This window comes from Suncus etruscus, chromosome 15 (assembly GCF_024139225.1).
Source record: "Suncus etruscus isolate mSunEtr1 chromosome 15, mSunEtr1.pri.cur, whole genome shotgun sequence".
Taxonomy (NCBI): Eukaryota; Metazoa; Chordata; class Mammalia; order Eulipotyphla; family Soricidae; genus Suncus; species Suncus etruscus.
In genome coordinates, this window is record NC_064862.1 from 66,839,341 (window position 1) to 66,865,484 (window position 26,144).

At 40.7% G+C, this 26,144-nt stretch overlaps 1 protein-coding gene across 1 annotated transcript; it reads right to left on the minus strand.

The window, feature by feature from the left end:
• Window positions 1-3,061: 3,061 nt before the first annotated feature.
• On the minus strand, window positions 3,062-24,634 carry PSPH (phosphoserine phosphatase). The gene is made up of 7 exons (XM_049789564.1): window positions 24,458-24,634; window positions 21,615-21,716; window positions 11,751-11,909; window positions 9,892-10,026; window positions 9,354-9,499; window positions 7,288-7,436; window positions 3,062-3,536 (listed from the first exon to the last, which is right to left on the minus strand). Exons 3-7 carry the CDS (start codon window positions 11,888-11,890, stop codon window positions 3,429-3,431), a joined length of 678 nt encoding a protein of 225 aa, XP_049645521.1. The 5' UTR covers window positions 11,891-11,909; window positions 21,615-21,716; window positions 24,458-24,634; the 3' UTR covers window positions 3,062-3,428.
• Between the last annotated feature and the right edge of the window lie 1,510 nt (window positions 24,635-26,144).

Genomic DNA, 26,144 nt, shown 5'->3' on the forward strand with positions numbered 1-26,144 from the left:
GGTCCTTGATTTACAAAATTGTCTGAGTTAAAAAGAGCTTAAACTGGGCCCGGAGAGATAGCACAGCGGTGTTTGCCTTGCAAGCAGCTGATTCAGGACCAAAGGTGTGGTTGGTTCGAATCCCGTTGTCCCATATAGTCCCCCGTGCCTACCAGGAGCTATTTCTGAGCAGACAGCCAGGGGTAACCCTTGAGCACCGCCGGGTGTGGCCCAAAAACCAAAAAAAAGCTTAAACTGATATTCTCTTAGACACCAGAAGCTTCCCTAGTGACTTCTGCTAAAGAGATAGTAAAGAAACTTTAAACCAGTTATTAAAATTTCCAATTCCTAGGAATCTTCTCATGAAGGTAAGCTTGGCTGTAAAGTTATCATATGTTAAATTATGCATTCGTCATTCTCAAACTATCAGCTTTTACTATACATATCACAAAAACTAATGAGTTCCAAAAACTGTGAAAAAAGTTGACAGCATTGGTACTACTGATTTCAGGATCTTGCCTCTTGCAAAGTAGCACATAAGGAGACCACGCCTATCAAGTCCATCTCAATTTCTTGTTTTGTTTTGTTTTGTTTTTGGGTCACACCCGGCAGAGCTCAAGGGTTACTCCTGGCTCTAAGCTCAGAAATCGCTCCTGGCAGGCTCGGGGGAGCATATGGGCTGCTAGGATTCGAATCACTGTCCTTCTGCACGCAAGGCAAATGCCTTACCTCCATGCTATCTCGCTGGCCCCAATTTCTTGTGTTTAGTAAACAGAAAAGGGGGAGATGTAGCTAAACACACAGCACACATTCTGCTTTCCCTTAAACTCCTAAATCACATCCTACTTTGCTCTAACCTGATTGGCTAAGCACACTGTAAATATCCCACTCCACCTAAAATAAATCAAGTTATCTTCCCAAAGTGGCTTGTGGATGGTTTGAATCTGTAAGTGCTCTACTTGCTTGGGATCCAATAACACCAGCATTATCTACACTCCAGTCAATAACTTTCAAAAATAGTTTCCCATCAATTAAAAATGAGGCATACCTATACTACTGATCTCAGGGTTTGAAAATCACATAAAAGAATATGTGAAAATACCATAGGAAGTGTGAATATAACTATTATGACCTGTGGTCAGTTCACTAAAGATTTCCGACCTTTCTGTAATGGCTCAGGGGTCACAGAGGCAAAAGCCATCCTGCTCATGCCCCCATTTACAGAATTACATGAATCTCCAAAATCACTTCTAAATCTAAATCACTCTAAATCACTTTAATTCTTTTCCTGAGTCTGTAATACTGGCTCCTGTTCTGGAAGTGGCAATCAGACTAGAAATAAGCAGAAATCCAACTTTGAGGAATTTCTTTTTCTTTTTTCTTCTTCTTTTTTTTTTTTTTTTTACACCCTACCAGTGTGCTATCTCTTCGGCCTTTTTTTTTTTTAATATATATATTTTATTTAAACACCTTGATTACATACATGATTGTGTTTGGGTTTCAGTTATGTAAAGAACACCACCCATCACCAGTGCAACGTTCCCATCACCAATGTCCCAAATCTCCCTCCTCCTCACCTGACCCCCGCCTGTACTCTAGACAGGCTTTCCATTTCCCTCATACATTCTCATTATTAGGACAGTTCAAAATGTAGTTATTTCTCTAACTAAACTCATCACTCTTTGTGGTGAGCTTCCTGAGGTGAGCTGGAACTTCCAGCTCTTTTCTCTTTTGTGTCTGAAAATTATTATTGCAAGAATGTCTTTCATTTTTTTTAAAACCCATAGATGAGTGAAACCATTCTGCGTTTTTCTCTCTCTCTCTGACTTATTTCACTCAGTATAATAGATTCTGTGTACATCATGTATAGGAAAATTTCATGACTTCATCTCTCCTGACAGCTGCATAATATTCCATTGTGTATATGTACCACAGTTTCTTTAGCCATTCGTCTGTTGAAGGGCATCTAAGTTGTTTCCAGAGTCTTGCTATGGTAAATAGTGCTGCAATGAATATAGGTGTAAGGAAGGGGTTTTTGTATTGTATTTTTGTGTTCCTAGGGTATATTCCTAGGAGTGGTACAGCTGGATCGTATGGGAGCTTGATTTCCAGTTTTTGGAGGGATTTCTATTGTTTTCCTTTAGTATCATAATAAATTTCAATTCCTACCTTCATTACCCTTATTCCTCTTTTTTCTCTTTCTATAATCAGTGTACAGAATCCGAATAGAAAATAATGTCATGGGATAAAAAGTCATTTAACATTACCCCCACTTTCTGAACCCTGTCCTGTTGTAAACATGTTCATTAACTTCTGGGAGAAAAGTTCTCTGGTTTTTCCCAGTGAGTCCAGAAATTGAAAAGCATGAAGAGTTGGTACAGTTTCTTGCATCATTTCAAACTCCCCCTCCAACAAAACAAAGAAGGGATTGTAAATGCAGTTTTTGTGCAGTTCACTGAGCAGCCTGCGGGTCAGGGGAGGGGGCTTGTGTGATTGGTTTGGTTATTTGCTTTTGTTTGTTTGTTTCTATTTTCTGGAATATTTTTAAGAAACTCAATTTCTGAACAGAACAGAATTTCTGGGCCAAATTCAGTGTACATCTTCTGTTTAGGTTCTCCCCTTGTAGAGTCCCTGACATGACATGAGCTAAAACAGCTACTACAACTTCATCCCAGACTTGATCTAGTACACTCACAACAGGTGGGGGCAGTTTGTAGCTCACTTCACAGAGCTGGCAAGCCTGGTCCTGCTCAGGGGGTGAATAGGATGAAAGTGCAAATGCCACAGAGCGCTTCCGGGAGAGCTGCCAGTAATGGTTCACAGTTGTGAAACAACAGTCTCATTGTATGTGAGCTCATATAAGTGTTGCCAAATTTATTTCATGTCTCTCTTCATGTCTTTGGTTTAGAAGGAAATTTGGCTTATTCATTATTTGGCTAAAGAATGACGATCTTGTCCAATTTGATTATTTGGTTAAATTGTTTGGTTTATAGTTGTTGGGTTTTATTTTTTTAAGTTTTTGATCAGTTTAAACAAAATACTTGAAACATTAAAGAATGTGATTGAAAATCAGAACTGAAAATTCACATGGATAAAATTTTATTTATATATTATACCAAAGGGAAAACCGATACTCATCTAGAGTGGCTTTGTCCAAATTTTCAATAGTGATAGTGTTTACTGTTTACTTCTTTTTTAAAAACTTCATATAAAATACAACTAGGAAAATATACAAATTTTAAAACTTTTCAGGTAATTAATGGTCATAAAATACTGAAACTAAAATTTAAAAATGTCATTTTCTAAGAGCCATAATTGTGGGTTTACTTAGAAGTACATACCCACAGTACCAAACATTATTCAATTTATAATAGCATTGTGAGCAGTTTTAAACTTTAAAACCTTTAAAAATTAACCAGAAGTTGTTATAAACTACATAAATTTTTGTATTAGTCTTCCAGTGCTCCCAGAAGCTCTACAAAATCAGTGATGTACCATTCAGCATTGTCCTTTACTTGTTGTCTGATCACATTCCCACCAAAGCCAATGAATATATCCTAGTAAAAAAAGAAAAAGAAATAATTAATGCACACACAGTAGCAGCAAATAATAATAATAAGAATAGTGTACAAACAAGTCAACTGATAAAAAAGTCTATCAGTCTGACACAGGCAGCCTCCCAAGCTGGAGTCTTCTCCTAGCCTGAATGACATACAACTCTGCTACAGCCGCACTCAGCAAGGGAGACCATGATCCCTGTTCTCTTATCATCATAACTGCTACTGATGAATGAAAATATAAACACCTCAACGGATGAAAGTCTGAGTTCTCTGTGTGATGGCAAACACATTCTGGCCTGGCAATTTCAAAGATCAAAGAGAAGCCTGGATCACAGAGAGGCCCTGTGAGTGACTTCAGTGACCTTTCTGAGGAAAAGATATTACTTGGGCCTAAAGGAGATAGAAACACTACTTTATCCAGTTTCTGTCTGTTTTGATGTCAAGTATAGAACTTAGAACCTTAAAACATGCAAAAGCACATATTCTACTCCTGAGCCACATGTAGGCTAGCATTCTTACTTTTCATCATTAAAACTATTTCAAGTGAAGCCCTCTAGAGATAGTACAGCAAGCAGGTTTTTTTGTTTTGTTTTGTTTTGTTTTTGCATGTAGCAGACCCCAGTTCTAGCAGCAGCAGCAGCATCCAGTACGAATTCTCAAGCCCACAAAAAGTCATTTCTGAGTGCAGAGCCAGGAGTAACCCCTTAGCACCATAGATATGGCCCTCAAAACCAAAAGCAAACAAATAAAAACTGTTTAAATTACATTGTTCTATTCTTTCTACTAAACAATACCTTCCTTTGAAAAATCTTTCATTTATTTGTTTTCTTGTGGACCATACCAAGTTCTGCTCAAACTCACCCCTGGTAAGCTCAGGGGACCATATGGAGTGCCAGGGATTGAAAGCAAGCACCCTACTGTCTCTCCAATCCCGCTTTTACTTATTATTAATAAATATTTTACCTTATGGTCCGGAGACCACACCTGGCAATGCTCAGGGACTATTCCTGACTCTATACTCAGGAGTTACTCCCAAGTTACACTCAGGAGATCAGAGGTACCTGGGACTGAACCCCAATCTCCCACATACATGTACTCAGCATTATGAACTATTATACTTCTCAATGAATAACCTTTCAAAATGGCATATTTTTTCTGACAGAATATAACCACATATATGTACTAATTAGTACATATATCATTCTCTTATAGTCCTTTTGGCCTTTTCCTTTCATTTTCATACAAAGAGGGGCTGTGGTGATGATTACATTTGAGGTCATAGTTAAATTACATTCCAGTTAAATTTAACATCTCCTAACATCTTCCTGCCTCTGTGCAGCACTTTTTACATTCCAGCACCAGTTGAACTAACTCTCCAGGGCTACCAGTGACCTAAAGATCACACCAAATGAGGCCCAAGTGATAGCACAGGGGGTAGGGCACTAGCCTTATATGTGGCCAACTCAAGTTCGAACCCCAGCGTCATATGGTCTCCCAAGCCTGCCAGAATAATTCCTAAACACAGAGCCAGGAGTAACCCCCTCAGTACCCCTGGATGTTCTCCCCCCCCCAAAAAAAAAAACTAAAGAAAACCAAAGATCTGGCATGTGGGTATTCAGCAGTCCTTGTTCACTGACCAACTAGGACTATGGCAAGTACATCAACTCTCTCTCTACTACTTTCCAAAGGTTAGGCATTCATGTGATAGCAATAGAATCCTCAAACCCCCATAAGAGCCATCGTCCGGCAGGTGTATGACCTCTCAGTTTAGTCAGCATTGCCATCTTTTTCCTATTTTTTGTGTCATTCCGCCAGTGCTCAGGAGTTACACCTGGAAGTGCCAGGTATTGAATCCAAAGCTCCTGCAAGGAAGCCATATACTCCAGACCTTTGAACCATCTTCAAGTCCCATGTGCCATCTTCTGACTGGTAGAAATATTTCACTTTTTTTGCATATATCTACAGTTGGGTTGGAAGTTTCTGAACAGTTCTGCATTTTTACTACTGGGCATTCCTCACCTACACTAACACAGTGTCAACTCCAGATGAAAATCACTTAAGGGGCCGGAGAGATAGCATGGAGGTAAGGTGTTTGCCTTTCATGCAGAAGGTCATCGGTTCGAATCCCGGCGTCCCATATGGTCCCCTGTGCCTGCCAGGAGCAATTTCTGAGCATGGAGCCAGGAGTAACCCCTGAGCACTGCCGGGTGTGACCCAAAAACCACAAAAAAAAAAAAAGTCATTTAAAAAAAAGAAAATCACTTAAGGATATATTATCTTGAACTGATTTAAGTAATGTTAACTTGATTTTTTTTTCTTGTTTTGTCTTGTTTTTTGTTTTTGTTTTTGAGCCACACAGACACAAAGGCGCTCAAGGGTTACTCCTGGCTCTGGACTCAGAAATCACTCCTGGCAGGCTCGGGGACCATGTGGGATGCAGGGATTGAACCAGGATCGGTCCCGAGTCAGCAATGTGCAAGGCAAATGCCCTACCTGTAGTGCTATTGCTCTAGCCCTAAGTAATGTCAACTTGAAAGAAACAAAAATATTCTTTAATTGGTGGAGAGAGGTTGACACTAGTGATGGGACTGATGCTTGAACACATATTGCTAAAGCTCAACTATGAATAACTTTATATATTACAGTGCCTTAATTAAAAAATTAAAAAGATTCTTTAACCACTTTGGGTTAATTATTTACAAAGAAAATTACGAATTTCAGATCTCAAGAAACTAGGTCCATTTACTACATATTTGGCTCATTTTTTTCCTTTCCTTTTTCTTGTAAGGCAAACACCCTATCTGTTATGCTATCACTCTGGCCCCAAGCTTCTTTTTTTTTTAATTAAAATGAGATGATAAAGGTAAAGTTTACGGGCCCGAAGAGATAGCACAGCGGCGTTTGCCTTGCAAGCAGCCGATCCAGGACCAAAGGTGGTTGGTTCGAATCCCGGTGTCCCATATGGTCCCCCGTGCCTGCCAGGAGCTATTTCTGAGCAGACAGCCAGGAGTAACCCCTGAGCACTGCCGGGTGTGGCCCAAAAACCAAAAATAAATAAATAAATAAATAAAAAAGAAACATCAATTCTGAAAAATAAAACAGTTTAATACAGATTCATTAGCAAATCTATTTCCCCATCATTTAAAAGAAAAAAATAGTACTTTATCTCAAAGCATTGTTACAAAGACTAAATGAGATAAATTGAAGAAATGTTCATCAAATATAAAAGAACACGGGTTAAGTTTTTTGCTTTGTACATGGCCAACCCAAATTAATCCCTGGCACCATATATGGTTCCCTGAGTACTGCTAGGGGCAATCCCTAAGTGCAGAGCTGGGAATAAGGTATACTGGGTATAGCCCAAATGATCCCCACCCCAAGTATCCAAGTATACATAAACATACATGTATGCAGATATGTACACACATACAAATTTGGGTATATGTAGGCATTTAAATTTTTTGTACATTATTATTTGTACAATTATTTGGAGAAATAAATTCGAATCATGATGAACACACATTTTGGCTTAGAGATGGCAACTATACTCAGGTACAAAGGGCCACTGAAAGTTTGAACATTTTAATTCATTATTCACAACCCCTCTTGAGTTAGCAAAAACTAAAATGGCATTTAAATCTGAATTTGAGAATTATTTTAGATATTTTAAAATAATGACAGATGTTTTGTTCTAAATCAGCTGTTTAAAATTAAAATATAACTAAAAAATGTACAATTTCATACATACAGCAGGAGGACAAGCTTCCATATCTGTAGCTCCATCTCCAACCATGACTATTTTCTTAAAATGGAATTTTTCTTTTAGAAATTTAATAACTTTTCCTTTCCCTCCGGATTCAGCTGTTGGCTGCATCTCATCAAAACCTGCATATTCACCTTAAAAGAGTAGTTAAGAGTTATATCAGAACTATGTAAGTTGAATTAGTTTTTTCTATTTAATATACTCATATAAATATTATTGAGGAGACTCAGTAAACCTAGTCTGGACTTCCACACCTCTTTACTCTAATAAACAAACACTATTTTTTGGATGATTTGGTTTTGGATTGTTTTATTTCAGCAATGTGATTTATAATACATGATAGAATTTCATCACACACTGTTCCAACACTACACATACCACCACCAGTGTTAATGTCCCCCACCAATGTCTCAAGGTCCCTTTATGCACCTGCCCACCCTACAACCCTGTATCACCTCACTTTCATCAAAGTAACCAAGAATTTTATCAATGTCCTTATTAAACTTTGTTTTTCAAATTACAAATACCTCTTGTTAAGTATTTGTACAAACACCAATTCGTACAAATTTGGTTTCTAAAAAAAAAAAAAAAGAAAATGTGGTTTGTACACCAATTTTTACAAACACTTTTGGTGTTTACCTTGAGGTAAATTAATTTATAATCTTAGTTTCTTGAGAAGTAATTCTTAAACACTGTTAAGGTGACAGAGTACTGTGAAATAATATATTAAATTTGAAAAGCAAATACATGATTTTACTTAAAAGGAAATTTCTACTTATACTTTCTTATTTCCATTCTTTTTTAATTATTAATATCTTTACTTAAACACCTTGATTACAAACATGATTGTAGTTGGGTTTCAGTCACGTAAAGAACACCCCACTTCACCGGTGCAACATTTCCATCACCAGTGTCCCAAATCTCCCTCCTCCCCACCCCACCCTCACCTGTACTCAAGACAGGCTTTCTACTTTCCTCATTCATTCACATTGTTATGATAGTTGTCAGTGTAGTTATTTCTCTCACTGCACTCACCACTCTTTGTGGTGAGCTTCATGTTGTGAGCTGGACCTTCCAGTCCTCCTTTCTTTGTCTCTGAGAATGATCTTATTTCCATTCTTAAAGTAATTACTATACTTGCTTTTTCTGTTGTTGTTTGGTTTTTGAGCCACCAGTATCCAAGGCTTACTCTTGGCTTTGTACTCAGGGATCACTCCCAGTGGGACTTGAGAAGTACAGGGATCAAATTTGGGTCAGCCACATATGAAGCAAACACCAGTCAACAAAGTTTGATCCCTAGCACCACTTATCCCACAACCCTAAGTATAGAGCCAGGAGTAAGCCCTCATCAGCATTGCAAAGACAACAAAAAAATGCTTACAAACATAAAATTATTAAATTATTTTGTTTTAAGAATATTTACCACTTTGTGACAAAATTGGAGACATCTTGGGGCTTAGGACATGGTTCAAAAGAACGGAGTTCTTGGTTTGCTTGTGGGAGACCAGGGTTCGATCCCTGACACAGGATGGCACCCAAGCTCCACAGAGAATGACCCTAAATAGAACCAGGAGTAGCCTCTAGCATCACTGGATGTGGCCCAAAGACTAAAACTCAATTTGGAAACATTTTTAAATACTTATCCATACACAGATAGATGATTACACGGATTCTTTTACTTTGGGGCCTAAGAGCTAAAACAGGGATAAAGGCATATGCCTTGTATACCACTAATCTCATTTTTTTGTTTTTGTTTTTGGGGCCACACCCATTTGATGCTCAGGGGTTACTCCTGGCTAATCACTCAGAAATTGCCCCTGGCTTGGGGGGACCATATGGGATACCGGGGGATCGAACCTTGGTTTTTCCTTGGCTAGTGCTTGCAAGGCAGGCCCTTACTTCTAGCGCCACCTCACCGACCCCACTAATCTCATTTTGATCCCAACACTAACTATGGTCCCCCAGCATCACCAATACCTAAATGCACAAAGCAGGAGCAGGCCCTGAGCACCTCTGGTGGCCCAAAAACAAAACACATAAGTTGTTATTACCATTAAAGTAGAATTTTAGCCTATTGGCAAATACATTGGTTGATGGAATGTTGAGCTTTGAAGCAACATGCTCTACAATGCTCCTAAAGCCACCGGATATTAGAAAAACTTGCACATTCCGTTCATGTAGACGACTTACAAGCTCCCTGCAAAAAACAAATATAAAGTATTAAACAATGATTTTATATAAACTAGAAAACTTGCAAAGGAATCTGTAACACATTTTTACCTATATGCATTTGCCCAGGTTACATCAGATATATATTACCTGCTCAATTCATGTTTTGTGTGTGTCATTTTTTTACATGCACTTAGAAATTATTGGCTGGCATCTGGTCTACAAACATAAGATCAAAAGATGTTTCAAGTGCTCCCCTGGGAAAAGATCACCAATACCTAAATGCGCAGAGGCAGGAGCAAGCCCTGAGCACCTCTGGGTATGGCCACACAAATAAAGTGATGGTAAAATGCCTTCAGAAAGGCAAGGACCCCAGAGTTTCCACCAGAAAAATGCACACAGACAGCAGGTGCCTCTTACCTTATGCCTGGGGTCAGATGTGGGGGATGCTCTGCTATGAGTCGTTGCACCTGTTCCCTGGAGGGCTGGATCAAAGCTAAGCGTTCTGTGAGGGCAGCCTTGAAAGGCACTGTTCCACCCATGGCTCGCCGTGTCCTAGGAGAAAGACTCAGTCAGGAGGCCAACTCAGCTGTATTCCAAGCTCCTTCACAAGGAAGAGCTGTCTAGAACCTCACTGTATTTCTTTGAAATACAAAGAATGAGACCTAGGAATAAACTATTGAAGGTTTTCTTGAGACTCACATTAATATTTTTTATTTACAATAATATCCATGGGGCTGGAGAAATAGTACAGTAAGCAAGGTGCTTGCCTCATATGCACTCATATGCACTTGAACCCGGGTTCAAGTCCCAGCTTCCATTATGATCTCCTGAGCACCACCAGGAAAACTTATGAGTATAGAGCCAGGAATGATCCCTAAGCAAGTGTGACCCCAAAACTAAAAATAAACAAATAAATAAATTTAAAAAATGGGGCCACATATGGCAGTGCTCAGGGGTCATTGGAGCTATCTTATGCAATCTGGAAGTGTCATACAGTACCATCAATACAGTCTGGTCTCACATATGATGAACTATCTCTTGACCCTCACATCAGCATTTTGCAGTTATGTCCTTTGCATCCACAAGTATACCATCCAATAATCGAGAAAACCACATATATTAACCATGGGCACCTTCCTGAATGTCAAAGAAATCTTGACTTTTTGCCAATCAAGAATGAAACCAAAGGTCAGATACTGTTGAATTAAACAAAGTTGAACAGGCCATGGTCTGGAGCCAGCAGGAGGCACTAGGTAGGCCAGAGGGCAAGGAGTAGCTAGCTCACTTAGGAATCCACTGATTAGGAATCCACTGAGACACTGAACCCAAACTAGTTTTCTGGCACACTATAAAGGACACACTTTAAATCATAAGCAAATTAACAGACAACTGGAGACCTCTCCTCTAGGCAGTCTTCTTTGGCTAGTAATACTCATTATCCCCCTGACCACCCTAAAAACATGTCTGACTCCTAATTGTCTGAGGCAACTCTTTTTTCCCCATAAATACTTAGAGAAATGGGTGACTGGTTATTATAAACACCAAAATCACTTCTAACTGATGGAATAAAAAGCCTAGCATAGGGGCTGGTGAGGTGGCACTAGAGGTAAGGTGTATGCCTTGCAAGCGCTAGCCAAGGAAGGACCGCAGTTCGATCCCCCGGCATCCCATATGGTCCCCCCAACCCAGGGGCAATTTCTGAGCACTTAGCCAGGACTAACCCCTGAGCATCAAATGGGTGTGGTCCCAAAACAAAAACAAAAACAAAACAAAACAAACAAAAAAAAAAGCCTAACATAATAGCATAACAGGTAGGGCACTTGCCTTGCATGTAGCAGACCCAGGTTCAATTTTCAGCATCCCATATCCCCGTAGCACCGCCAGAAATGATTCCTGACTGCAGAGCCAGGAGTAACTCCTTAGCATCACCCCCCCAAAAAAAGATAAACATAAAGAAAAAAAAGCCTAGTGTAATTTTGTTTCATTTCATAACCAGGAACTAAAAATTTTAAATCCAGGAGTTGAGGCTCTGATCCCATCTGTTGACCAAATAATTCTTTCTGCAATATCTGTGGTCATTTTATAAAGTTAATAAATGCTACTCTTGGGGCCAGAGTAGGGCATACAGACAACCCAGACTCGATCTCTAGCATTTCATATGGTCCCCCAAGCATGCCAGGAGTAATTTCTAAGTGCAGAGCCAGGAGGAACCCCTAAGAACTGTTGGGTGTTCCCTCCCAAAAATAAATAAATAAGTAAATATATGCTACTCTTACATTTCAGACACAGCATCCTCAACGCCACAGAATTTGGCCAGTTCATCAATTCCTTCTTCTCTGATGACTGTACTATCAACATCAAAACAAACTGCATCTGCTGAACAGAAGAGTTTCTTCAGTTCTGAGTGGGAGACCATCCTTGGAAGAATTTTCCTCCTACAATAGAAAAAGAAATAGATATTTAATATCTATTTAATATTTATATTTAATATAAATATACAATTTATAATGTGTTGTTATTAATATAATAACTACCATTTTGTATTTTGTAATAATATAATAATTAAATATATAATTAACTATACAACATATATTTAATATAAATGTATGAATATATACCCATATATGCTAATATATTTAAAGACAAGATATGATTATAAAAAGCACAACTGTGCCTAACAATCCACTATCAATATACTTTGATTTCTGCGGCTAGAAAAACAGTACAGCAAGCAAGGTGTTTGCCTTGTATGTACTCAACCGGGTTCAAGTCCCAGCACCCATATGATCTCCTACAGTGTAGCCTACATAGGCATGTACTCCTAAACTCAATCTCTATCCCCCTATCTATCCCGCAGAGCTGGGCATTGGACCCAGAACCTCCCACACACCAAGCAGTTGCTCTACCACTGAATCACATCCATGTCAGATACCTTTTCTTTCTGAACTTCAAAGTTGCTGGGGAGGGGGTGTAGTCCTCCATGAGATTTCAGCTGAATTAATGATATAATGCAAAGTCTCAAGAATGCAGTGCAATTCAGGATCTATAATGTTGGGGATACCTGGGCCACCCCCATAGTGCCAATAGCCTCCAGAGTCAGGAGTGCAGGGTGAGGGTAATGGTCAGGGAAGTAGGCTGTCCTGGGGATTAAATCAGGCAGGCACCTTAACCATGTACTATCTCTCCAGGCTCTCATACCCAGTGGAACTCAGGGGTTACTACTGACTCTACACTCAGAAATCATACCTGGCAGGCTCAGGGAAACATACGGGACACAGGGATCAAACCTGGGTGAGTCGCGAATGCCCTACCTACTGTGCTATATCTCTGGCCCTTCTCACATACTTTTTAACACAAATTAAGTATCATCTAAATTCTGTAAAGCTAATTATAAAGATGAATGGGACCCAAACAACTTGGAATTTGGTTTAGTAAAGTATCAACTTGCAAATATATCTGATGGCGAAGTAATCAGATTCCTGAATATTTTTGACATCATAAAAAAAGCCTGTACCAAAATAGAAATATGTATAATATACTATGTAAATACAGAGAAAAGACCTAACTTTGTCTATGAACAGAACTTTTAATAGGAACAGATATTTGAGCATTCTGAATCTTGAAGGGCAAATGAACCTCTACATGGATTCTCAAAAGGCAGGTTATCAAAGGCTACCCATGAGATGAGAGAAACTATTAGCCCAATACCCATCAGATAAAGGGTTAATAGCTAAGATATACAAGGTACTGACAGAACTTAACAAGAAAAAAAAAAACCAAAGTCATCCAAAAAATGGAGAGAAGAAATGAGCAGACATTTTCTCAAAGAAGAAATACAGGTGGCCAAAGGCACATAAAAAAAAATGAGCCCCATTACTAATCATCAGGGAGATGCAAATCAAAACAATAATGAGGTATCATCTCACACCATAGAGACTGGCACACAACACAAAGACCAAAAAAAAACAGTGCTGATATTAATGCGGAGGAAAAAGGGACTCTCATTCACTGCTGGTGGGAATGTCATCTAGTCCAATCTCTGGAAAACAAAATGAATATTCCCCAAAAACTAGAAATTGAGCTTCTATATGATCCAGCAATACCATGCCTAGGGGTATACCCTAGAAACACAAAAACACAATACAAAAATGCCCTTTGCACTCCTATGTCTATCACAGCACTATTTACAATAGCCAGAATCTGGAAGCAACCTACGTGTCCAACAACAGATGAGTGGCTAAAGTAACTGTGGTACATCTACATAATGGTACACACTACATACACAATGTGGTACATACTACACAACTGTAAGGAAAAATGAAGTCATGAAATTTGCCTATATATGGATGGACATGAAGACTATTATGCTGAGTGAAGTAAGTCAAGGAAGAGAGATAGACACAGCATAGTCTCATGCATCTCTGGGATATAAGAAAAATAAAAGACAGTATGATAATACTGAGATGACAGAGATGAGGGCTAGGAGAAGAGCCCATGACAGGAAGCTTGCCACAAAGAGCTGTGAGTACATTTAGAGTAGAGAAGGGTCTTCTATGAAAGTGATAGTTGGAAGTGATCATTCTGGATGAAAACTGGTTTCTGAAAGGTGTTAAAGTGACATGTGTGGCACCCCTTCATTAATAGTGCAAACCACAGTGTCAAAAAAGAAAACAGACAGAGAGGAGTAAAATGCATGCCTCCGAGGCAGGCAGGGAAGACTCAATGGGGGAAAGAAGGCATCAGGAAGGGTGAGAGGGGAAACTTGACATTGGTGGCAGGAAATGTGCACTAGTGAAGGTTGTTGTACCTTGTATGACTGTAACTCAATCATGAACAATTTTATCTGTGAAAAAACAGAACTGCATTCTGACCAACCTTGTTAAAAAAAAAAAAAGGCAGTGTATCAGATTAGACTTCCTTAGTGTGTATTGTTAAATCCCATATGTGAAAGAAATCATTCTGTACCTATTCTTTTCCTTCTGACTGACTTTGTCAGCATGATACATACCAGTTACTTTCATGTAATGGCAAACAACAGGATTCAATCCTTTCTTATAGTTGCATAGTTTTCCACTGTGTATATATATACCACAACTTATTTATCCATATATCTGCAGTTGGACATCTGGGTCTTTTCTTTATCTTAGTTATTGTACTAAAATTACAATAAATATAATGTGTATATATCCTTTTTAGTCAATTTTTTTTAATATTGGTGGTAGATGCCAAAAAGTCATATCTCTGGATCATATGAATGTTTTATTCTTTCTTTTTTTGTGAAATTTTGGGAATTGCTTTCCACAGAGATTGAAATAGGCATTTTATTCAACAATGAACGAGGATTCCTTTCTCACCACATCATCATCAATACTTGTTAATTCCAGACTTTTTTGTGTGTGTGTGGTTTTTGGGTCACACCCAGCAGTGCTCAGGGGTTATTCCTGGCTCCAGGCTCAGAAATTGCTCCTGGCAGGCACAGGGGACTATATGGGGCGCTGGGATTTGAACCGATGATCTCCTGCATGAAAGGCAAACACCTTACCTCCATGCTATCTCTTCGGCCCCCAGACTTTTGTTTTATTGCTTAGGAGTTACTCCTGGCTATGTACTCAGGAATCATTCCTGGAAGTGCATGGGGCAATATAAATTACTAGAGATCAAATCCAGTTAGAATGCATACAAGGCAAGGGCCCGGAGAGATAGCGCAGTGGCGTTTGCCTTGCAAGCAGCCGATCCAGGACCAAAGGTGGTTGGTTCAAATCCCGGTATCCCATATGGTCCCCCGTGTCTGCCAGGAGCTATTTCTGAGCAGACAGCCAGGAGTAACCCCTGAGCACCACCACGTGTGACCCAAAAACCAAAAAAAAAAAAAGAATGCATACAAGGCAAGCACCCAATTGACTGTAAGATTTCTCCAACCCTATTCCAGACTTTTTTATATACCCATTCTCACTGGTATGAAATATCTCATTCTTTTTTGTATTTTAATTTTCCTGACCATAAGTGATGATGAGAAAATTTTTGATATGCCTACTATTGACTCTGTGTTTAAGAAACTATTTGTGGGGCCAGAGAGATAGCATGGAGGTAAGGCGTTTGCCTTTCATGCAGAAGGACGGTCGTTCGAATCCCGGCATCCCATATAGTCCCTTGTGCCTGCCAGGGGCGATTTCTGAGCATAGAGCCAGGAGCAACCCCTGAGTGCTGCCGGGTGTGACCCAAAAACCAAAAACCAAAAAAAAAAAAAAAAAAAAAAAGCTATATGTGATGCTAGGGACTGAACAAGATTGGTCAGATGCAAAGTAATGTGTCTTAATCCCTATACTATCTCCCTGTTCCTCTGAATAGATAAAAATCTTTTTAGGTCGAAAGTTGGCAAACTACAGTCACTAGGCCAAGTCACCATTTGCCACTTGCTTTTGTATAACCTATGACAAAAGAATATTTTGTGCTCTTTCATCTTCCATGTCAACATGCAGTCCAGATTGATAAAGATTCCAAAACTTAGGGGCCCCCATTAGTCACAACCACACTATGACTACGTCGGCAATCACCACAAGCACTCCAGAGGCCAGAATAATGCGGTGGCATGAATCACCACAGAATCAACTTTGTAAATACCACCTATGTTACTCTGAGAAAGTTATTATCACTTAAAGGAATATTAACACTTCTGTCCAACTATCTAACTTGATAAACTGCGGAAGTTGATCAGTGAACAGACATGGATCACCGCTACCAAAACAAGACCTAGAAGTGTGATTAGGCTCCTGCAGAGTTCTGGGGAAGAGAAAGTTCCCAAGGCTGTCATTAAAGCAAATTTTCAGCAAAAAAGCTAAAAAGATTAGGATTATGAGAGGAGTGTCCTCTGTTCTCAAAAGAGACATAAATCAAGCCATTAAAAATTATAGATACACAGGCTGCACAGCTAAAAGCTGACAATCTTCAGAGGACAGGTCAAGTCCCTGCCCTGCAGGAGCAACGCCTGCTACACCCATCACCCATAATCGCTGCTTTGCTTATGGCTCTGCCTCACCACTCCTCTCCAACTATCTGCAGAGACATCAATCTGACCAAAACTCCATATACTCTGATATTTCGGCTCATATCACCAGGACTTTTTGCAGACACCCTCCTCTCACCTTGTACTTTTGGGAACCCTGACAGCTAAAAACACACCCCACAAAAGTCACAGTAGCAGCAATAGTGCTTGGAATTTCTGGGCCATGCAACAACTCAAAAAATTTTAATACTGTCATCCCTGTAGAAACACCAATTTAGATGCCAATGTGTATCTGAATATTCAATGTTTATACCTAATATTCAGAAATAAAAGAAGTAACAGAATGACCAATTAGCAACGAGTTTACTATACCTCTGACAATGACTTGATGACCTCATTGCAAGATACAAATATGTTCATATGTTCACAAATTTTCCTGTTGCTGTACTCTATTTTTGTCTTTTTTTTTTCCTTTTTTAAAATAATTTTGCTCCCACTCATTTGGAAACAAATATATTATGATCAACTTTGTCAACGATGTGATACATAGTCTTTGAATAAAGTAATTTTTTTGTTTGTTTGTTTTTTTGGGCCACACCCGTTTGATGCTCAGGGGTTACTCCTGGCTAAGCGCTCAGAAATTGCCCCTGGCTTGGGGCACCATATGGGACACCGGGGGATCGAAAGTGGTCCTTTCCTTGGCTAGCACTTGCAAGGCAGGCACCTTACCTCTAGCGCCACCTCGCAGGCCCCAGTAATTTATATTTTCAGAAAGAAAAGAGAAAGGAGTATTCTGGTGAAGCAACATAAGGAAGGTTGATTTTAAAAAAATATTTTGTGAGGCCAGAGAGATAGCATATGGTAAGGCATTTGCCTTTCATGCAGAAGGTTGGTGGTTCGAATCCCGGCATCCCATATGGTCCCCTGAGCCTGCCAGGAGCGATTTCTGAGCCTGGAGCCAGGAGAAAACCCTGAGCACTGCCGGGTGTAACCCAAAAACCCAAAAAAAAATTTTTTTTGTGACACAAGAAATTAAAAATTTAATGTATTTAAATAATCCTTTATTGGAACACAGCCATGTTCATTTATTTATGTGACTGTGACTAGTCCTACACAACAGAGTTGTTGCAACAGAGACTGTAATGTCTCCAAATCCTATTTTTTTTTTTGCATGTTTGGGCCACACCCAATGATGATCAGAGCTTTCTCCTAGCTCAGATCTCAGGGATCACTCCTGGTGAACTTGAGGGAAGATATGGGGACCCAGAATCAAACCCAGGTTTGCTGCCTGCAAAGCAAGCATATAGCTGCTGTAGTATTGTTCTATCTCCTGAAACCTTAACAATTTTTACTGACCATACAGTTAAAATTTTTGACATTTTTTCAGCCCTTACAAAAAAATATTATTCCAAATTGAAACATATATTGCACTGGAAATGGGAGAGTAAAATTAATAAGTCAAGTTACATGTTTAAAGTCTTCAATAAGGGGCTGGAGGGATAGCACAGCAGTACAGCATTTGCCTCGCAAGTGGCCAACATAGTATGGACCCCGGTTCAAATCCTGGCATTCCATATGGTCTCCCGAGCCTGCCAGGAGTGATTTCTGAACACAGAGCCAGGAGTAAACCCGGAGAGCCACTGGGTATGATCCAAACACCAAAAAAAAAAAAAAAAAAAAAAAAAAAAGTTTTCAGTAAGATTAACAACTTAAGGGCCAGAGAGATAGCATGGAGGTAAAGCATTTGCCTTTCATGCAGAAGGTCATTGGTTCGAATCCCAGCATCCCATATGGTCTCCTGAGCCTGCCAGGAGCGATTTCTGAGCGTGGAGCCAGGAGTAACCTCTGATTGCTGCGGGGTGTGACCCAAAAAAAATAAAAATAAATAAATAAAGATTAACAACTTAGGGGCCAAGCAATGGCGCATTGGTAGGGCATTTTGCCTTGCACATGGCTGACCCAGGACAGACCACGGTTCGAACCCCTGGCATCCCAGATGGTCTCCCAAGCCAGGAGCAATTTCTGAGCACATAGCCAGGAATAACCCCTGAGCATCACTGAGTGTGGCCCAAAAAAATCCGAAAAAGGAATAAAAATGGATTAACAATTTAAATTTTTTGAGTTTAACTTCTAGATAATACCAAACCTTGAAAGGTTGAATCGAGATTCTACTGAACAGGTAGGGATGATAGTACTGCTATACATTAAGCACTTGACAGCCAGCACCCCATATATTCCCCTCATCCCTGAGCTCAGAGCCAGGAGTAAGCCCTGAGCACAGCCAGATATGCCCCCCCCCCAAAAAAAAAAAAAAGATTCTACTGAACAGAAATTCAAGTTCTTGGTTTTAACATTTCTGTGACAGTAACTCGAAAATATATGCCTACAGTCCTCTCTTCTAAACTCTAAACTTCTACTTTCCTCACCTCCACTTAAATGTTTAGTAAACATCCCAAATTTAACATGTCCAAACTGAACTTCTGAGTTCTCCCTCTGCTCAAAAACAAAACAAAACAAAACAAAAAACAACAACAAAATAAAACCCTATCATTGCTGGACCTCTATTCTTCAGAAAACCTTGATATTTCTTTCTCTCAAATTTCACCTTCATTTTTCAATTCCATGATTCCACCTTTAAAAAAAAATTGAGGGGCCCGGAGAGATAGCACAGCAGTGTTTGCCTTGCAAGCAGCCAATCCAGGACCAAAGGTGGTTGGTTCGAATCCCGGTGTCCCATATGGTCCCCCGTACCTGCCAGGAGCTATTTCTGAGCAGACAGCCAGGAGTAACCCTTGAGCACCGCCGGGTGTGGCCCAAAAACAAAAACAAAAACAAAAAAATTGAACAAAAATCTGACCACTTCTCAGCACCTCTATTGGTATACTCTAACTCCAGGCACAGAAGTTGTTAGAAAGATTACATCAATGCCTTCCAGTATTTGTTCTCAATATAACAGCCAGAATAATTATCGCAAATTAAAAGTCAAATTCTGTCAAAAGACTTCAACATCCCTTAGTGCAGTCCAACCCGTTTTCTTGTTCATTTCTTTCCTTTTCGGGGGTGGGGTGCGGGGGAGGGGTGTCACCCAGCATGGGTGCTCAGGGGTTACTCCTGGCTCTGTGCTCAGAAATCGCTCCTGGCAGGCACAGGGGACAATATGGAATGATGGGATCCGAATCATCCTGGATTGGCTGCATGCAAGGCAAATGCACTAAAAAATTCCCATTTTTTTCATTGTCTCTACCAAGAGTGACTCACAGCTCATACATATTCAAAATCCACATAGCTACTGGGTAAAAAAAAAAAAAAAAAGATCTGCTGAGCAAGTTCAATTGCTTCAGAAAAAATTGTGTACATTAGATTTCACACAAAGGAAAATCTTGCTAAAGAATGAACTCTGGACCCCTTACACCTGGTCCTGTGGGTGCCTCGCCCCCAGCCTGCTTGGAAAAAGAAATTGAATTCTTGGAAAAGAAATTGACCACCCCCTACAATCCCCTTTCCAGGCTCCAAAAATAAGGCCATGGGGCCAAAGAAATAGCACAGCATTAAGGCATTTGCCTTGCACCCAGCAGACCAGGAAAGACGGTGATTCGAATCCCAGCATCCCATATGGTCCCCCCAGCCTGCCAGGAGCAATTTCTGAGCACAGAAAGAGGAGTAACCCCTGAGCACTGCTGGTGTGACCCAAAACAAAACAAAACAAAACAACCCCCCCCAAATAATAAGGCCAATCCTTAAGAGATCTACTACTGGATAAAAGGAGTAAGGGAAAACCTCCTCACTTAATTTCTTTCAAATTTTCTATCTTGCAGAAGGCAGCAAAGTTCCTCTTCTGCAATGACCCTTTCATTACTGTTGACCTCTTACCTTCCTGTATAGGAACAAATAAAAGCTGGTACAGAGGTGATGGAGGTCAAGCAAAGCCTAGAGTTGCATTTCTTTTAAAAATATTCCATGAGGGGGCTGGGAAGGTGGCGCTAGAGGTAAGGTGCCTGCCTTGCTAGCACTAGAATAGGTCCGATCCCCCAGTGTCCCATATGGTCCCCCCAAGCCAGGGGCGATTTCTGAGCACATAGCCAGGAGTAACCCCTGAGCGTCAAACGGGTGTGGCCCAAAAACCAAAAAAAAAAAAAAAAATTCCATGAGGATCACAGATGAAAATCCACAAAACTGGGGCAGAGGTGGCAAGATTGTTGAGCAAAGCACAAGACTAGAGAACCAACCACTAGCGCAGAGGGGCACAGGAAAGGGGCCTAAGTCAGAAAAAGATTGGCTGTAGAGATAGTAAAGCAGGTAGTGCTTGCCTTGCATGCAGTTGGCCCGGGTTAAATCCCCATCACCTGAGCCCAGCGAGAAGCGATCCACAGAGCCAGGAGTAATTCTTGAACATAGCTAGGCTGACTCCTCCAAAAAAGAAAAGATACAGGTTGAAAAACACTGGCTTAGAAAACAAGGTAGATCTTACAGATTTTAAGGAAGCCTCACCTGGGGCTTTGGTAGTAGGTTTGAGTTGAGAAATTTCTGAATCAAAGGAAAAGAATAATATCCCTGTAAATAGGATTAGATACCCTGGATAAATCATCTAACAGATATTTGAGAATAAAATTGGGGCTGGAGTAAATAGTACATCAGGTATGTGCTTGCCTTGCATGTAGCCAATCCAGGCTCTATCCCCCAGCAACTCTATGGTCCCGTGAGCACCATCAGGGGTAATTACAGTGTGCTGAGCCAGGAATAACCCCTGAGCATCACCGAGTGTGTCCCCCCACAAAAAAAAAAAATTAAAGAAAAATAATAATGGTTATTTTTCATAGAAACTGAGATTTTATTTTGGTGGGGTTGTTTGTTTGTTTGTTTGTTTAGGCCACACATGGTGATGCTCAGGGGTTACTCCTGGCTATGCGCTCAGAAATCACTCCTGGCTTAGGGGACCATATGGGATGCCAGGGGATCAAACCGTATTCTGTCCTAGACTAATGAGGACAAGGCAAATGTCTTACCCCTTGTGCTATACCACTCCGGCCCCTAGAAACTGAGATTTTTATAAAACAATTATTATAACAAACCATTTTCTACAGATAAAAAGGTAAATTGCTTGTTGATACACAAATAACAAAAAACAAATCAGACTCACGTTTATCCAGTGCTGTACTCCTAAGAGATTACTCTTTTCTTACCCCTTTCTGAATACAAATTCAACATAAAATTTCTGACTTTCAGGAAGATCTTGAATGTTCTGCAAGAACCAAAAGAAAAAAAAAAAAAGCTTAAAAGAGAGAACATGGAAATGAACATCAAGATCCTGGCACATGAGAAGAAAGGGAACCTGTCTGGCTTCACTCCCTTCCTAATGTGGCCAAACAATGGAGTATCAGAGGTTTTCTACGAGGACACTCCTTTGAACATAACATATCACTCCTTTGAACATAACAGAGTAAACACATACCTTTCTATAGTTTTGATTCTTCAAAAGCTTAAGGTTTGATAGGAAATTACCTACACCTGTGGGATTTTTTGTTTTTGTTTTTGTTTTTGTTTTGAGGAGGGGTGTGGAGGGAATTTGGCTCACACCCAACTACGCTCAGAATTTACTCCTGGCTCTGCACTCAGGAATTATGCTTGGGGTGGAATCTGGGGGTAATCTGGTATGCTGGGGATAGAACCCAAGTCGACTGCATGAAAAACAAGCACCCTTCTTGCAAGTACACTGTAGCAAGAGCTAGAGAAAGAGTGGGCAGAGTGTTTTCCTTGAGTACAAGTGGCTCATGGTCCCTAGTCCCACCATGAGTGAGTGATCCCTGAGAAGAGAGACAGGATAAGCCCTAAGCACAGCCAGGTGTGGCTCAAAAACAGAAATAAAAGTACTGAGCAGGAGAGATGACTAAAAGGTCTGGAGTAAAAGCAGGTGGCCAGGGTTCAACTCCTGCCATCACACAATATTCCAAGCACTGCTGAATGTGACCCCCAAGCACTGAGTGAGGCTCAAAAAACAAACAAACAGTTAAACAGGGGCTAGAGCAAGAGCACAGCAGGGAGGGTGGTTTGCCTTGCAAGTGGTCAACCCAGTTTCGATTCCCCAGTATCTCATATGGTTCACCAAGCCTGTCAGGATAAATTTTTGAGTGCAGAGCCAGAAGTAACCACTGAGCATTGCTGGAGGTGGTCCCCCCAAAAGCCCCAAAACAAAAACCAGTTAAACATATATTTACACAAGCAGGTGTGACCCAAAACCTGATCAAAAAAGCCAGACACAAGGGAGTACATGATTCCATTTTTATGAAAGCCTAGAAAGTGATGCAAATAAATGGGTCAGGAGGTAGCTCAAGCTTTATGTATAGAAAGGTCACAGGTTTGATCCCCAGAACCACAATGTACCTAGAAGAGACCAACACTCTACCAATGAGGGATGGTCCAAAAAGAAAAAAGTGAGAACTGAGAGGTAGTCACAGGGGGAAAGGGCACTTGTCTTGCACACAACTGATCCTGGCTCAATCCCTGGCATCCTCTATGGTTCCCTGAGCACTTTCAGAAAGATTCCTGAGTGTAAAGCCAAGAGTAACACCTGAGTACCACTGGGTGTGACCAAAAAAAAAATAATAAAATAAATAAAACCCCACACAAACAAAAAAGAAAATACAAATACAAAGTTGTCATTATAATAACAAATGTTAGATCAGTAGGGTTGATGGGACTGTAAAGAAACCATAGAAATTGGGGCCACAGAGATAGTACAACTGGTAGGGAGTGATTCCAGAGTACAGGACCAAGAAAAATCCCAGAGCACTGCCAGGTTTGGTCCAAAAGCAAAAAATAAAATAAGATAAAAATAAAACCCGGGCCCAGAGAGATAGCACAGCGGCGTTTGCTTTGCAAGCAGCCGATCCAGGACCAAAGGTGGTTGGTTCAAATCCCGGTGTCCCGGTGCCTGCCAGGAGCTATTTCTGAGCAGACAGCCAGGAGTAACCCCTGAGCACTGCCGGGTGTGGCCCAAAAACCAAAAAAAAAAAAATAATATAAAAAAAAAAACAGGGGCCGGGCGGTGGCGCTGAAGGTAAGGTGCCTGCCTTGCCTGCGCTAGCCTTGGACGGACTGCAGTTCGATCCCCCGGTGTCCCATATGGTCCCCCAAGCCAGGAGCAACTTCTGAGCACATAGCCAGGAGTAACCCCTGAGCGTTACCGGGTGTGGCCCAAAAACCAAAAAAAAAAACAAAAAAACAAAAAAACAAAAAAACAACAAGGAAACTTCAGGGGGGTGCTGAAATTGTTCTAGTGTGGTGGCAACAAGTCTTAAGTTTGCCCAAAACCAAAACGTACACTTAAATAGGTGCATAATAAAAGCATTAACTTAAAAATACTTCTAGACAGATATCAAGGTGTTCAAAATCATAAGCCCGTCTGATTATTTTACTCTGACAGATAAGGCTGTGGTTGATTTTATAGTAGAAAACACACCTCAAGAAAATACAACCTTGGATTTTATTCTTTTCTTCCTAGATCCTCATTCCAATGTCAAATATTTAAAGGTGCAACCAGATGAAGAAAAACTACAACTTAGCAGCACAGGTGAAAAAAAAAAAACTAGAGTGAGTTACTTTACTGCCTGACAAAGTTAGTTCCCAACACAAAGCTGTTCCAACAATGTATGGTTTGGTGCTCTTGACTATTCCTATTCAAAAGAGAAAAAAAAAAGGCCAAGTACAATCTCTCAATTTTGGAAACTTGGCTTTTAACGACGAACACCTCTGCAGGATTGCATCATTTCATTCATGCTGTTTGGCCAGGCAGTTGTGGAATCATGACTCAAATTTAAACCGATGAAAGAAAAAAAGCTAACCATGGCATGCAATATTGCTGCCTACCTCGATTTTAAAAAGAAAAAAAAAAAAGCAGACATTCACGGAAGCAATGCATGTGGAAAAGGCAGAAAGGTGATCAGAAAGCTGGGCACACACAGATCAACACATGCTCAAACTTACCCGGCGCTCCAGTTCCTTCCTGGGCCGCAGCCACCGCAGGGACCTGCCGCGGGAACCTTCCGAGTCCGGGTGGCGAAGGCTGGGGCAGACGATCAAGAGAGTGTCCGAGAGAGATGACCTGTGAGATCGCCCGGCCCGTGATCAAGCTATCACAGAGATCTGCTGAGTACAGAGAAGGGCTCACTCAGGTCGGCTTTTGCAAAGTGAAGGCTGCAGAGCAGGGCTCGGGGAAAGGGGCGGGGCGACCCTTGGCCCCGCCCTCTTCCCCGGGCTCCAGGACTGCAAACCTCCCTCTCCACTTGCGGGCTGCCAGCCAGGCATACTGGCCCAGACCACATGTTCTTTGCATGCACCGTTCTTTGCATGCACCGTTCTGAGCTCCGGGTTTTCGGAAGTGCTCCTCATCGCCACCGCCATTTGAGATATGGGTTGTACATGGGAGAAACAAGGGGCCCCTGGCACTGATTTTGTAATGAACGAAAATCCATTAAGGGGTCTTTCAAATCCATGTTCAGCTTTACCCCATTATGGGTTCCCTCCAGAGAATTTACAAAATAGTATATCAGGGGCCTGGGTAACATCAATTATTGTAGTGAAGCATTTTTATTCAGAGCATCCTGCCTTTTTGCCTCAGGAAACAATTCTGTCCAAAAAAAGAGAGTTTCAACATTATTTGGCATTCCTCCTAGAGACCTTGGGGTCTATCCCTGACTCCATAAGAAAAAATAAAATAAAAAGTAAATAAAGAGATGGTGATGCTTGCCCCGGTGGTCATCAGACCCCGTTGGGTCAATACCAAAACCACCAGGAGAGGACCCTGAGCACAGAATAGTCCCTAAGTAACCCCTAGGTACGCTGTGGCCCAAAATCCAAGAAGAAAAGAAATTGTTGCACACCCAGTTTAATTTCTCCCAACTATGATAGTTCTGATAACAGAATAAAGAGGAATGCTTGTTTTATTTAAAATTAAGTAAACACTTCTTTATGAATAGGGCAAAACAAGGTGACCAAAGTAAGATCTAGTCAAGAATTTTTTTGGGGGGGCCGGAGCGATAGCATAATGTCAGGCGTTTGCCTTGCATACGACTGCCCAGGACAAATTCGGGTTCGAATCCCGGAATCCCATATAGTCCCACAGCCTGCCAGGAGTGATTTTTGAGAACAGAGCCAGGAGTAACCCCTTACCATAGCCGGGTGTGACCCAAAAATGAAAACAAAAAAAATTTTTTTCTTTATTTCTTGTTTTATGTGAGGCACAGTAAAGAGGTGGGACCATACCCAATTGTTCTCAGGGTTTATTACTAGTTCAGGGATGATGCTTGCCTAATCTCAAGATTTTATGCAGATTGTATGGGGTCAGCTGCGTGCATGGCAAATCCTTCCTTACTCACTGTACTCTCTCCAGACCAAGAGCCTGTGTATTTTATTTATTTATTTATTTGCTTTTGGGGCCACACCCAGTGATGCTCAGTGGGTTACTCCTGGCTATGCGCTCAGAAATCTCTCCTGGCTTGGGGGACCATATGGGATACCAAGGGATCGAATTGAGGTTAGCACAGGCAAGGCAAATGCCCTACCGCTTTTGCCACTGCTCCGGCCCCAGAGTCTTTGTATTTTTAAATTTTAATAAAGCAATCAAATGTTTAACATTAAATATTTGCATAAAAGAGAATTTATTCAAGGGAAA

What these genes read in the sequence shown, in the direction of transcription:
- PSPH (XM_049789564.1), bottom strand. Translation starts at nt 11,890, where the DNA reads ATGGTCTCCCACTCAGAACTGAAGAAACTCTTCTGTTCAGCAGATGCA. An exon ending in CATCTGACCCCAGGCATAAG is followed by an intron (nt 9,500 to 9,891) that starts GTAAGAGGCACC and finishes TGTTTTTTGCAG; the next exon opens with GGAGCTTGTAAGTCGTCTAC. An exon ending in TGGAAGCTTGTCCTCCTGCT is followed by an intron (nt 3,537 to 7,287) that starts GTATGTATGAAA and finishes TTTTTTTACTAG; the next exon opens with GATATATTCATTGGCTTTGG.